This window comes from Nomascus leucogenys, chromosome 9 (assembly GCF_006542625.1).
Source record: "Nomascus leucogenys isolate Asia chromosome 9, Asia_NLE_v1, whole genome shotgun sequence".
Lineage (NCBI taxonomy): Eukaryota > Metazoa > Chordata > Mammalia > Primates > Hylobatidae > Nomascus > Nomascus leucogenys.
Genome location: NC_044389.1, coordinates 100,117,933 through 100,133,021, shown reverse-complemented (window position 1 = coordinate 100,133,021; position 15,089 = coordinate 100,117,933). Strand labels below are relative to the sequence as shown.

The 15,089-nt window shown below is 42.4% G+C and overlaps 1 protein-coding gene across 3 annotated transcripts in view; it reads right to left on the bottom strand.

Moving 5' to 3' along the window:
• Nucleotides 1-15,089, bottom strand: part of NMT2 (N-myristoyltransferase 2) — a 63,355-nt gene that overhangs the window by 12,356 nt on the left and 35,910 nt on the right. For 2 of the 3 annotated variants that reach the window (XM_030819256.1, XM_030819255.1), the window contains exons 7-9: nucleotides 12,938-13,108; nucleotides 11,139-11,247; nucleotides 2,200-2,370 (exon numbers count right to left, since the gene is read on the bottom strand). In XM_030819256.1, the coding sequence (XP_030675116.1) occupies nucleotides 2,200-2,370; nucleotides 11,139-11,247; nucleotides 12,938-13,108 (451 nt within the window). The remainder of the gene's footprint in view (nucleotides 1-2,199; nucleotides 2,371-11,138; nucleotides 11,248-12,937; nucleotides 13,109-15,089) is intronic. The other variant, XM_030819257.1, reaches the window with a different exon arrangement.

Sequence of the window (15,089 nt, the reverse complement as noted above, 5' to 3'; positions counted from 1 at the left end):
CCAGCAAAATATTAGCAATGAATACAACAATGTATAAAAATAATTATACACCCTGACCAAGTGGATATTTTCTAGGAATGTAAGAGTGACCCAACATTTGAAAATCAATCAATGTAATCTAACATATCAACAGATTAAAGGAGAAAAATCATATGATTACATCTATTGAAGCAGAAGCAGCATTGGAAAAAATCCAATGCCCATTCATAAGAACTCTCAGCAAGTTAGAAATAGAGGAGAATGACCTCAAATTGATGAGGAGCACCCACAGAAAAACCTACAGCTAACCTCATACTTCATGGTGAAAGAGTAAATGCTTTTCTCCCACCATCAAGAACACGACGAGGATGTCAACCTTCCCCACTCTTTCTCAACAAAGCACTGGAAGATCTAGGTCCTGCATTCATACAAGACCAATAAATAAAGGCATCGAGATTGGAAAGGAAGCAATAAAGCTGTCCCTATTTGCAGATGACACATTGTCTATGTAGAAATCACAAGGAATCTACACACAAACTCCTGGAACCAGTAAGTGATTTCACAGCACTGTGGTAGGATACAAACACACAAAAGAAAGCATTTCTACAGGCTAACAATGAACATGGAGAAACTGAAATTAAAAACACACCACCATATAATCGCCCCAAAGGAAGTGAAATATCTAGCTATACACTTAAGAAAACATGTACAGGATCTGGATGCTCTTAGAGAATGCTGATAAAAGAGATTTTAAAAGACCGGCATAAATGTAGAGACATTCCATGTTCATGGATTGGAATACTTTTCAATTATCCTCAAATTAATCTATCAGTGTAATGTAATCCCTATCAAAGTACCAGCAAGGTATTTTGTAGGCAAAAATAAGCTTATTCTAAAATGTATATGCAAAAGGCAAAGGAAATAGGTTAATTAAAATGATCTTGACAAACAAGAATAAAGTGGGAGGAATTACCTGATACTAACGCTTCCTATATCGCTATAGCAACCAGGTCAGTGTGGTATTAGTGAAGAGACAGACATGGAGATCAACGAAATAGAATAAAGGACCCAGAAAGGAACACAATACAAAGTGTTAGTATTCAGCATATAAAAAACCTTTCACGGGCTGGGCACAGTGGCTCACGCCTATAATTCCACCACTTTGGGAGGCCAAGGCAGGTGGATCACCTGAGGTCAGGAGTTCAAGACCAAGCCTGACCAACATGGTGAAACCCCCGACTCTAGTAAAAATACAAAAATTAGCCGGGCATGGTGGCGCACACCTGTAATCCCAGCTACTCGGGAGGCTGAGGCAGGAGAATAGCTTGAACCCAGGAGGCGGAGTTTGCAGTGAGCCGAGATTGTGCCATTGCACTCCAGCCTGGGCAACAAGAGCAAAATTCCATCTCAAAACAAACAAACAAACAAACAAAAAACCTTTCATAAATCAGCAAGACAACTACGGTCAAAAAGAAAAAACAGGCAAGTGATGTAAATAGCAAGTTCATAAAAGAAATAAACATGGCTAACAGATTGATGAGACACTCAAATTCATCAATAATGAGGATATAAATTAACAACAAGATACTGTTCCATACTCATCAGGTGGGCCTAAATAAATTTAAAATCTGACCATACCCACGCCTTGTGAGGATGCGAGGAAACAGGAACTCTCTTACACTGCTCAGGACCTTATTGTGGTGAGCTATTTGGCAATTTCTAATAATGTGAAAGATGGGTCCAACCACAGACTCAGCAGCTCTAATGATATGCCCTGGAAAGCAGTTCTCAAAATGTGGTCTGTGAACCCTGTGGGTACCTGAGACCCTTTCAGAAATCTGTGAGATCAAAATGATTTTCATAACACTAAGAAGTTGTTTGCCTTGTTGACAAGTTACCATCAGCATCAACAGTGCAAAGCAGTGCTGTGGGTAAAGCTGCTGCTGCCTTAGCACAAAACAAGACAATGGCACCAGACCACACTCATGGTCACCATATTCCTCAACACCACATCCTCACGGTTCAACAAATGGCAGTTTCACTTAAGCATGTCCTTGATAGGGTATTAAGAATTATTAATCTTATTAACTCTCAACCCTTTAGTACACATCTTTGTAATGTTCTGTGATGAAATAGAAGGAAGTGTGTGTAAATACTTCTGCTGCACGCTGAACACAAAGGGTGCTTCAAGGAGCTTTATGTTTATCACCTTGTCTTTACCTCCACTACAAACGTGTCAATAATGTGCTCCCGGGGGAGGAACCAGTGGGCTACTTCCTCTTCATCCATCACTGGAGCCAGATGAAACTGCTTCAGGTAAGTGTTGATTAATTCTCGAACTGATTTGATATCTTTTGGTTCCATTGGTCTCAAACCTGAAGTCTTTGTAACCTTGTTGGGAAAGGAAACAAAACAAATCCAGAAGTTCAGGTAGAAGAGGAATGAAATGACTTTGCACTCAAAGAGTGGTCTGCAGACCACCAGAATGAGCAGCACGCGGGAGCTTGTTAGAGCTGCAGAGCCTGGCCCTGCCCCAGATCTAATGAATCCGAATCTGCAACTCAACAAGATTTCCTTGGGATTTGTACACACATTAAGGTTTGAGAAGAGCTGGGTTAAAATATAGGCGAGAGAGACAATGTGCTGTATCTTCTTATCTGTGCGGCAAGTCTTTGGTCACTATTGCCCATGACCCAAACAAACATCAAAGGGAACACTACAAGTTCATGATGTATGCCAATACCCAAAATACACCAATGTATATACCAATGCCAAGAATGTTAACAGTCTACATGATGGGACATAGCCATCTTAGCATGACTTCTGGAGTACAGACAGCCCTCTGTATCCACTGGTTGTGCATCTGTGGGTTCGACCAACCTTAGATGAAAAATATTCGGGGAAAAAAAAACTGGATAGTTGCATCTGTGCTGATCATGTACACTTTTTTTCTTGTCATTATTTCTTAAAAATGCAGTGTAACAACTACTTATATAGCATTTAGATTGTATTTTGCCTTATAAGTAATCCAGAGATGATTTACAGTATACAGGACAGGGGGCGTGGTGGCTTATGCCTGTAATCCCAGCACTTTGGGAGGCTGACACCGGGGGATCATTTGAGGTCAGAAGTTCGAGACCAACCTGGCCAACATGATGAAACCCTGTCTCTACTAAAAATGTAAAAATTAGCCAGGCGTGGTGACATGCACCTGTAATCCCAGCTACTCAGGAGGCTGAGGCAGGAGAATCGTTTGAATCTGGGAGGTGGAGGTTGCAGTGAACCATGATCACGCCACTGCACTCAAGCCTGGGAGACAGGGTGGGACTCCATCTCAAAAATAAATAAATATACAGGAGGATGTGCATACATTATATGCAAATACACAATGCTATGCCATCTTATATAAGGGACTTGAGCACCCAAGGATTCTGGTATCTGAGGGGTCCCAGAACCAATCCTTCATGGTTTCTGAGGGATGCTTTAAAACTGCCAAGACTGACATTTTGAAAACACAACTGAGCAACTTGTTTTATTATGCAATAGCCCATTAAAAGCGTGTGGTGACTTTGTTCTCTTGAACAAAAATGATCTAGGAGTGAATCATATCAGGCTGGATGGGAAGGCAAGCATTGTTCATAGCCAAGTATTTTCTAAAGGCAAACAGGTTTATAGCCATACCAGCCTGAAAGCGTCCATCTTGTCTAACGGCAAATGGCTGCCAGGGACGCGGCCTGGCCTCTCCTGCCACATCTTCTGGGTAAAGCTGATCAGGGTAGGTGTCTTATCACTACTCCAGAGCTTTAGAATTTAAAAAATTAAGCCATAGGAATAAAAAACCTAAAAGTCAGGACAGGTCCCCCTTTGAATTTGTTCAGCTGTTGTCCTCGTAAAAGCTCCTGACATCACTTGCTCTCCAGAACTGTTCAGGGGCCAGGGGACTTGAGACTGAAAGCCAGGAAGCCCAACAAACAAACAATTTTAAATTGAGAAATACAGTTTATTTTTTTCTGTAAATCTGATTCCCCCCACCCCCTTGGAGAAACACTAGATACATTTTAAGAGATGAATAATCTGTATATAAATATTGCTACTCTACTTTTTCTGCCCTAAATGATTATTTTTAAAAATTTTATATAACCTAGCAGTTCCACTCTTCAGAAATACTTTTAAAGGAAAAACTTCCTGTAGAATTAGGTCATCACAATTCCTGCATGCCCCCAGGTGGAAACCCAAGGGGGAAAACGGGGTTTTTTTTTTTTGAGACGGAGTCTCACTCTTGTCACCCAGGCTGGAATGCAATGGTGCGATCTCAGTTCACTGCAACCTCTGCCTCCTGGGTTCAATCGATTCTCCTGCCTCAGCCTGCCCATTAACTGGGATTACAGGCGCCTGTCACCACGCCCGGCTAATTTTGTATTTTTAGTAGAGACAGGGTTTCACCACGTTGGCCAGGCTGGTCTCGAATGCCTGACCTCAGGTGATCTGCCCACCTCGGCCTCCCAAAGTGCTGGGATTACAGGCGTGAGCCACCACACTAGGCCAAGGAAAATAGGTTTTCTCTTAAGTGCCAGCTGTCATCAACTATTAGCTATGCTGGGGTTTCTAAGCTTCAATGACACACAGTGCTGATTGATTATCGATTAGCTGGGGGAAAAGGGAATGGGAGGTGCATGCTCTGTATTTATAGACCAACAGTCCTCAGCTGAATATTTACTATGAGCCATTCTATTATGATGATGTCATGTCTAAAGCACTGCAGCTAAAATACCATTTAACAATCTAAATTTAGAGAATTGAAGTCCTTCACATTTAACAGGCAACGCATACCTTTAGTCTTTTAGTACCTCTCGAAACCAATGAGTCAGAAATATCCAGATCTCCACTGGAAATAAATAAGCATTTCTAAATGCTAGTGGGAAGACCAAACCCATATAAAATATATATCATAGTCATTTAAAAAATTAGTTTCTGCTATGAGGCAGACTTAGCTTGATAAATTTCAAATAGCCTTTCTCAATATCAGAATTTTTTTTCTTTTGTTACTGGTTCAGTAACAATCAACAATATCAAGCAATTAGATGAATTAATGAAAGCCACAGGATATATGATATCTGTTAATAGAGAACATTCAGAAATGAAAAAAAACTTGCCAACTTCCTTCTAGAGCAAAACATTCTTCTGGAGCACAATTCTCATTCATTGAATATCCAACTGTGAAACCACTAAAGGAACTGCCCAGCAGATCGCCTTAAAGCAGCAGTTCTCAAATATTTTGGTCTTGGGACCCTTGTACACTTTTTTTTTTTTTTTTTTGCGATGGAGTCTTACTCTGTCGCCCAGGCTGGAGTGCAGTGGTGTGATCTCAGCTCACTGCAACCTCTGCCTCCCGGGTTCAAGTGATTTGATCCTGCCTCAGCTTCCCAAGTAGCTGGGATTACAAGCACGTGCCACCACACCCAGCTACTTTTTTGTATTTTTAGTAGAGATGCAGTTTTATTGTGCTGGCCAGATGGTCTCGATCTCCTGACCTTGTGATCTGCCCACCTCGGTCTCCCAAAGTGCTGGGATTACAGGCATGGGCCACTGCACCCGGCCTACACTGTTAATAATGATTGAGTACCCCCAAAGAGCTTTGCTTATGTGGGTTATGCATATCCACACTTACCACATTAGAAATCAAAACTGAGAACATTTTTAAACAAAAGACTACAGAAATACACATGCCACATGGCCTCTGGAAGACTTCACAGTATACTCAGAAGAGAATGAAAGTGAAAAAATTACATATTAGTGTTATTAGGAAAATTAAAAAAAAATGACTGCATAGATTCAAAGATCTTGGGAGACTTCCAGAGGTCCCTGGGCCACACTTTGAGAACTGCTATCTTAGGTCTCTAAAGGTTAGAAAAATAAGTAGCAGAATTTAGACAAGCAATATGTTGCCTAAATTCAGGTAAAAAGTATCATAAGTTTGGCAACTTATAAGCATTTTGAACAAATTTTTACAGAAGCATGAAAGCATAAGAGCACACCAGGATGTACCAGCTATAAAAAACAGAAAGTCCTAGAAAACAGGGTAAGAATATTTACATTTGCTCACTAATAGCTAAAATAATCTGTGTAAGAATGAAATACTGCTGGGCACGGTGGCTCACACCTGTAATCTCAGCACTTTGGGAGGCTGAGGCAGGCAGATCACAAGGTCAAGAGATCCAGACCATCCTGGCCAAAATGGACTAAAATACAAAAATTAGCTGGGTGCGGTGGCACGTGGCTGTAGTCCCAGCTACTCAGGAGGCTGAGGCAGGAGAATTGCTTGCATCCAGTAGGCGGAGGTTGCAGTGAGCCAAGATCGCGTCACTGCACTCCAGCCTGGCGACAAAGCGAGACGTCTCACAAAAAAAAAAAAAAAAGAAAAATAACTTTTGAAAAGCAAAACAAACACTCAAATTGTAACTATTGTCCTCAGAAAGAAGTAGGAAGGCTATTGGGCTTAGATTAAAATGGCTAGCTTCCGTATAATGGAATATGAAGTGGTCATGTTTTCTGAGAGTTCAATAAAACACAGAGAATCATTTCCAGTAACTGAGAAAAATCTCAGTTTCATAAGCAAACTGTATCTGAATCAGATATCCTTTCCCATGGCCCAACTAATATGCATGATTCATTGGCCTCTATGTAGATTGAAATCTGTGTAAAATCTGCTTAGAAGTACATAAGGAAATGAAGCTCAGAGCTCTATTAAAAAACAGTATTGTTGTTATCTGTCATGTATGTGGCACAAACCGTTTGAGAGCCAAGATTCCAGAGAAGAGATGTAAGCAATGATTATGGTTATTTATATGATTCAAAAAGGAGCAAACAGAATGCTAACCACTAAAAAAACCATATAATGCCACTAAATATAGAACACCTTATATGCCTCGACATGTCTTAGCAAGCACACCCTCCTTGCAGCACAGTGTTAAGACCTTAGTGGATCATTCTGTGACTTCTCCTGCTTTTTATCAACATCAAATTACCTTTCAGTTCATTGATACAGATGCGCAAAATCGAACTTGGAAATACGCAACACCAAATCAAAAAAACAAAACAAGATAAAATCTCCCCAAACACTGAAAGGGTAGGGAGGCATGGTAAGGCATGTTTCTTGGGGAAACCTTAGTATTTTAGGTAACAGCTGTGAATGGCGCAGGCCCTGCGACAGTTCTGCTTCTGGCCAGCAGCCTCTGAGCAAGTCAATCTTGTATTCTCATGGCCCCTTCTGTGCTATGGGGATAAGGACCCATCCTCCTGTGGCTGTTGTGATTAGTAAATGAGACTACGGCTGTTAAATGTTGAGCATAACGCCGGCCACAATAAATGTTAGCTCCTATATTCGAAAGTCCATGAAAAAGACAGAAAGCTGGCACTCCTATAAGCAAAAACAGTAACAATGAAGCAGTAAATGAGATTGATCTATACAGCAAAAGCTGTATTCCATAAGTTTGCTTTTACGCTGAATGGTACAAAAATGTTCTTAAATGACTGCTAGCAGTGGTATCACCCATCTGGGCCCATAGGAGAGGAAGGGGCATCTGGTATATGCAGTACTGTCCAGTTTAACTCAAGAGGCAGACACCCAAGGGACTGCTGTCAGCACCTTACAATTTCATAATATCTGTACTTTAATCTCTCTTTTATTCTATTAATTTACTCTTTATTTTCCTTTCCTTTCCTAGGACTTAAAAGGGGGAAAGGAGACTGGGGCAAGCCAATGAGAGCTGTTTGCACCTTGACAATCGTCCTTTTCTGCCTTGATTTGTGCTGTAATGTACTCACAGTGAGACATTCAGTGGGGCTGAGCCATGGTGTCCCCATAGTGGGTAATGTTAGAGGGGATGGCAGAGACAGAGGGAGCTAACAGGGAAACATGGAGGTCTGGCATCCCAAGCCCTCCACTTGGTGATATTAACACATCCTCGCCTAAGTGCCAACTGTGACATACCTCAGTTTCTTCATCTGTAAAATGGGGATAAGAAGTACTAACTTCAAAAGGTTGCTGTGAGAATAAATTGAATAATGTATTTGAAAGCACTTCGTAAACTTTAATTTATGGGTGGGGGAAAGGCAGTCACTATCACAGCACGACTGGAACAGGACTGCTACCAGGAACCCAGGTTCACTGAAAGGAAGATGCCACAGTCTGGTTTCCAATCAATGTCTATACCCATGAGAACACTGACTCTTGTACAAAAATATTAAGGCTGATGAATGGAGTCAAGTCAAAAATAGCTTTAGTACTTTAAGAAAATCATCGTGAATAAACCAATGATATGTGCTAAAACTCCTTATTCGTCACTCCACTGTAGGCAACCTACATGTAAGTGTGTCTTTTCCTTGTACATAAGCTAGGCTGCTTGAGGTTCAAGAAACTGAAATTTAGAGAGACCAAAGTGGAACAGCATTTGCCCATAGTGAAAAAAAGAGGCATTCTTGAAGTTTGTATTTATTTATTAATTTATTTTTGAGATGGAATCTCGCTCTGTGGCCAGGCTGGAGTGCAATGGCGCGATCTCAGCTCACTGCAACCTCCGCCTCCTAGGTTCAAGCGATTCTCCTGCCTCAGCCTCCCCAGTAGCTGGGACTACAGCCATGTGTCACCAGGCACAGCTAATTTTTTAATTTTTAGTAGAGACGGGGTTTCACCATGTTGGCCAGGGTGGCCTCGATCTCTTGACCTTGTGATCTACCCGCCTCGGCCTCCCAAAGTGCTGGGATTACAGGCATAAGCCACTGCGCCCGGCCGAAGATTTTATTTCAATTCACACGTCGCAACACTTTAAACAAAAGATCCCATCAGTGGTGCACAGATTCTAAGATGGCCCCCAGTGATCCCACTTCCTGGGGTTCACACCTGGTGTGATCTGCTCCTGTTACATGTGGGCAGGACCTGTGATTTGGTTCTAACCAATAGAAATGGCAATGGCGGCTGGGCGCAGTGGCTCACGCCTGTAATCCCAGCACTTTGGGAGGCTGAGGCAGGTGAATCACCTGAGGTCAGGAGTTCGAGACCAGCCTGACTAACATGGTGAAACCTCGTCTCTACTAAAAATACAAAAATTGGCTGGGCATGGTGTTGCACGCCTGTAATCCCAGCTACTTGGGAGGCTGAGGCAGGAGAATCGTTTGAACCCAGGAGGCGGAGGTTGCAGTGAGCTGAGATTGTGCCATTGCACTCCAGCCTGGACAACAGAGCGAGACTCCATCTAAAAAAAAAAAAAAAGAAATGCCAATGGCGACTGGATGTCACTTTCATGAATCACCTGCATAAGGTTCTGACTTCCATCGTGCCAGCAGATTCTCTCTATAGACTCTGTCTCACTGGCTTTGATGAACAAGCTGCCATGCTGTGAGCTGCCCTATGGAGAACGCAACGTGGCAAAGAACTGAGGCCCTTGGTCCAACAGCCAGCGAGGAACTCAATCCTGCTAACAAATACAGGAGCCTGGAAATGGATCCTTCCCTAGTCAAGTTTCAGATGAAACCCGAGCCCTGGTTGACACCTGGGTGGCAACTTCAGGAGAGACCCTGAACAAAGCACAGGACTCAGCTAAGCTGTGACTGGATTTCTGGCCCACGGAAGCTGTGTGATAATAAATGTTGTTTTAAGCAGCTCAGTTTGTGGTCATTTTTTACATGGGCATAGATAACTAATATACCAGCCAAGCCCCAAATAAAGCCAAGTCTAGAAAGCACATTTATATTTTTCCCTATTAAAAATGATAACTTGGCCGGGCGTGGTGGCTCACACCTGTAATCTCAGGACTTTGGGAGGCCAAGGCAGGCGGATCACGAGGTCAGGAGTTCAAGACCAGCCTGGCCAACACGGTGAAACCCCATCTCTGTTAAAAATACAAAAATCAGTTGGGCGTGGTGGCACACACCTGTAATTCCAGCTATTTGGGAGGCTGAGGCAGGAGAATCGTTTGAACCCGGGAGGTGGAGGTTGCAGTGAGCCAACATCCAGCCACTGCACTCCAGCCTGGGTAACAGAGCAAGACTCTCTCTCAAAAAATAAAAAAATAAAAAAAATAACTTTTCGCCAGGCTTGATGGCTCACGCCTGTAATCCCAGCACTTTGGGAGGCCGAGGCAGGCGGATCATGAGGTCAGGAGATCAAGACCATCCTGGCTAACATGGTGAAACCCCGTCTCTACTAAAAATACAAAAAATTAGCTGGGTGTGGTGGTAGGCGCCTATAGTCCCAGCTACTCAGGAGGCTGAGGCAGGAGAATGGCGTGAACCTGGGAGGTGGAGCTTGCAGTGAGCCGAGATCGCGCCACTGCACTCTAGCCTGAGTGACAGAGCGAGACTCCCTCTCAAAAAAAAAATATATATATATATAAATATAAATATAAATAAATAAATAAATAACTTTTCGGCTGGGTGCAGTGGCTCATGCCTGTAATCCCAGCACCTTGGGAGGCTGAAGCAGGCGGTTCACTTGAGGTCAGGAGTCCAAGGCCAGCCTGGCCAACATGGTGAAACCTCATCTCTATTAAAAATACAAAAATTAGCTGGGTGTGGTGGCGGGTGCATGTAGTCCCAACTGCTTGGGAGGCTGAGGTGGGAGAATCGCTTGAACCTGGGAGGCAGAGGTTGCAGTGAGCTGAGATTGTGCCATTGTGCTCAAGGGGCAACAGAGCAAGACTGTCTCAAGAAAAATAAAAAATAAAAAAAAATGACAACTTTTCACATTGAGAACGAGATAGTTTAAGATGATAATTTAATGAGACATTATTTCCGCTCCCTGGGTCTCTCCTCTACACTTGATTCCTGAGTTCCAACGCATTAAGAAGTCAGCAGCCTGGACTTTTCTTCCTTCTTACTTAACAGATCATAAATTTCTCAAATTTCAAAACTTACTTGTCTTGAGTTCAGTCTCATCCAACTACCAAAGGAACAACTTTAAGAGCCTTAGGAAAAAAGGAAAGACTGGTATTTCCAAACAAACTCCCTACCTTCCCTAGCTCCCAAGTTCCATGAAATCTTTCGCTCCATATTCACTTCCTCAGACACACGAGTCAGTTTTTAGACTCTTGCAAATAATTCTTTTCTGCATTAAAAGCGTCAGTTGTTACAGCTTCAAAAAACTGCAAATCATTCTTACTTACATCTGGAAGTCTGTATAGCTTCATTGTTCTCTGTAAGGTCATATTTCTACTCAAGTGAGAAAATTTCACTTCTACCAGTTTTCTGGGGTTTAGTGATCGATGCCAGTATCTGGAATACAATAAAGGTTTTAAAATCTAATTGATTTATAACTCTACAAGTTTTCACTCTTTGTCTCAGCTTGGCTGTTACATAAGCATTTACTGAATACTTACGTTGTACTAGACAGAGGCCCTCATCCTATGTCATCATTTTATCCGTCAATTTTTAATCTCTAAAATACATCTTGTACTCCAGTTATGTTCCTCAGGAGTTTGTGACCTTTCATCTTTTTCACTAAAGAGGAATCTTAAAACCGCAAAAGAAATATTAATTGGCTGGGCGCGGTGGCTCATGCCTGTAATCCCAGCACTTTGGGAGGCTGAGGTGGGCAGATCACTTGAGGCCAGGAGTTCGAGACCAGCCTGGCCAACATGGTGAAACCCTATCTCTACTAAAAATGCAAAAATTAGCCAGGCACGGTGGTGTGCGCCTGTAATCCCAGCTACTCGGGAGGCTGAGGCAGGAGAATCGCTTGAACCTGGGAGGCAGAGGTTGCAGCAGTGAGCCGAGATCGTGCCACTGTACTCCAGCATGGGCAACAGAGCAAGACTGTCTCACACACACACAAAAAAGAAATATTAATCATACCCAGGTTTCCAAATGTGTAAGGACCATCACTGATTCTACAAAAGGCCAATCAGAAAGTTTAAAAACATGAAAATAAATCCCCTAAATTAGTCGCCTTCACTTTTACAGCCTACACACCAAAGAAAACAACTTTTTGAAAACTAGCTTAAATTTCCTCAGTGATTCCAGGCTCTGGGACAAATGATTTGTATTAAAATATACCCATGAAGTCTAGTATTCCATTTACTTAACAAATGTAATAATTTAATAGGATATAGTAATTTTAAGTTTAATCCTATTTGAGTCAATAAAAACAGTGGTGGGGGGTGGGGAGATAAACTCTGATGTTTTAGAAACAGGTTAGTCTTGTGGGAATCTGATCATTTTCTCACTGGAATAACCTTTGAAAGCTTGACTAGTGCAGACAAAGCTGTAAAAACAGAGCTTAGGTCTTCCTACCCTGAACAAACAAATACATCTGAGGCTTTTGAATGGATGCTAATAAGACTTTCAGGACACTTTGGTGGTGCTGCAAAGCATGGCAGAAAACTGATCTTTGGGGTGGAAAGAAAATGGTATGACATTGGAATTTTAAGATCATCATGTCCTAGGTTTTCCCATGTAGAGACAGCACTCATCTTTCACATGGAATAGACTTAGAAGTATAGATCCACACGAGATCAGGAGTTCAAGACCAGCCTGACCAACATGGTGAAACCCTGTCTCTACTAAAAATACAAAAATTAGCTGGGTGTGGTGGCACATGCCTGTAATCCCAGCTACTTGGAAAGCTGAGGCAGGAGAATCGCTTGAACTCGGGAGGCGGAGGTTGTGGTGAGCCAAGATCACACCACTGCATTCCAGCCTGGGCAACAGAGCAAGAGTCTGTCTCAAAAAAAAAAAAAAAAAAAAAAAAAAAGTATAGATCCAGCATCATTAGTAGGAAAATGTCAAAAGCTTTTTTTTTAATCACCAAGTAGCAAATGATACACCAGAAAGAATACTGGACTTGGTGATTCTAGGTTCTAGTCTCCATCTCTGCTACCAGCAAAAACTACATCTAGCAGAACAGTGGTGAGGCTCAACACGTTTGATAAAGGGAGGACCTGAGGTAGAAATATGGTACTGGTACCTGCATGTGGCTACGGGCTTAGGAAGAACCACTCCCGCGGTGTACACAGCCTGGAAGATCCCTTCCAGGTTCACTCTTCTAGTGATCTCTCGGATTAGCACTGGGGCTACCCGTTTCGATCTCAACTTCTTATGAACACAAAGAAAGTTGATTTCTACCATCTTCTTCACACTAAGAAATAAAGATGGTGAAGATTAAGAGTCAAAACAAGATTAAAAATGAAGAGTCAACACATTTTTAAAAATAAGATGATACCCAGGAAATATCCAAGAATAAGAATGCAGGCTGGGAACAGTGGCTCTCGCCTGTAATCTCAGCACTTTGGGAGGCCAAGGCAGGTGGACTGCTTGAGACCAGGAGTTCAAGACCAGCCTGGGCAACACTGAGACTCTCATCTCTACAAAAAATAGAAACATCAGCCAGTCATGTTGCCGCATGCATGTGGTCCCAGCTACTTGGGAGGCTGAGGTGGAAGGATCACTTGAGCCTGAGAGGCAGAGGTTGCAGTGAGCCATGATCGCATCACTGCCCTCCAGCCTGGGCAACAGAGCAAGGCCCTGTCTCAAAAAAAAAAAAAAAAAAAAAAAAAAAGGAAAGAAAAAAAAAAGAACATAAAGGCCATTCTTTTTTTTCTTTCTTTTTTTTTTTTTGAGACAGACTGTCGCACTTTCACCCAGGCTGGAGTGCAATGGCGCAATCTCGGCTCACTGTAACCTCTGACTCCTGGGTTCAAACGATTCTCTTGCGTCAACCTCCTAAGTAGCTGCAATTACAGGCACATGCCACCATGCCCAGCTCATTTTTGTATTTTTAGTAAAGACAGGGTTTCACCACGTTGGCTACGCTGGTCTCGCTCCTGACCTTGTGATCCACCTGCCTCGGTCTCCCAAAGTGCTCGGATTATAGGCGTGAACCACCGCGCCTGGCCTGAAAGCCATTCTTTAACACAATATTTAAGAAAAATATTCTATCACTTAGACATTTCGCAAATTCAGGCGGAAACACTATTCCCCATATCTCCCTGCCAAAATGATTGTAAAACGCACGGAGGCTCCAACCCTCTTGTTCTAAATACATTTTAGGACTTTGTCCGTTATAAGTTTTCAGTTTAGAAATTGGATCAGCTATGGCTCTTTACGTTTCTTTTTTTTTTTTTTCCTTTTTTGAGATGAGGTCTCGCTATGTTGACCAGGCTGATCTCGAACTCCTGGCCTCAAGCAATCCTCCCATCTCAGCCTCCCAAAGTGCTGGGATTACAAGCATGAATCACTACGACCTGCCCCTCTTTCAGTTTCTAGATCTGTTTTTCCTAAATTGTGGTAATAACTGGCTCATCTTGGTGCAGAATCTGGTAAGATGTTGCTTTGGAGTGTGATACCAACCCCTGGGATACCTAAGAGGGGCTCTGAGCAGACCAGAGCTGGTGCACTCTGAGCTACAGTAAACCTCCTAGATCTTCAAATCCTGTTCCTGGTTCCGTTTCCAGGTACACATTTCATTTGGCACAAAATATTCCTTGAGATCAAGTGCTTTTCACAGTAAATAAGCTAACCTAATACACTGAAAAGTAAAGAGACCAATTATATACGACATCTTTGACCTTCATAGCTGGATCTTTGACTTTCCGGGCTGGAGATCCAAACTAAAAGTGCAATGTATCCTATGGAGAGAAAGCTTTATCTCTCCTAAAAAATTTTTAAGTAATTTTTTTTTTTTTTTTTTTGAGATGAAGTCTTGCTCTGTCGCCCATGCTGGAGTGCAGTGGTGTAATCTTGGCTCACTGCAACCTCTTCCTCCTGGGTTCAAGTGATTCTTGTGCCTCAGCCTCCCAAGTAGCTAGGATTACAGGCGCGTGCCACTGTGCTGGCTGATTTTTGTATTTTTATTAGAGATGGGGTTTCACCATGTTGGCCAGGCTGGTCTCGAACTCCTGGCCTCAAGTGATCTGCCAGCCTCGGCCCCGACCAAAGTCCTGGAATTATAGGTGTGAGCCACCGTGCCTGGCCAAGGCTTCATTTATTCTGATACATATATATGTGAGCATGTATGAGACTGAGAGGCAGAGAGAGAAAAAGAGAAAAAGAAACCATTGTCCTTTATTTTTACTCACAGTCCGTTTTTTTCTTTACTACTTAATAAACTTTATGTTTTA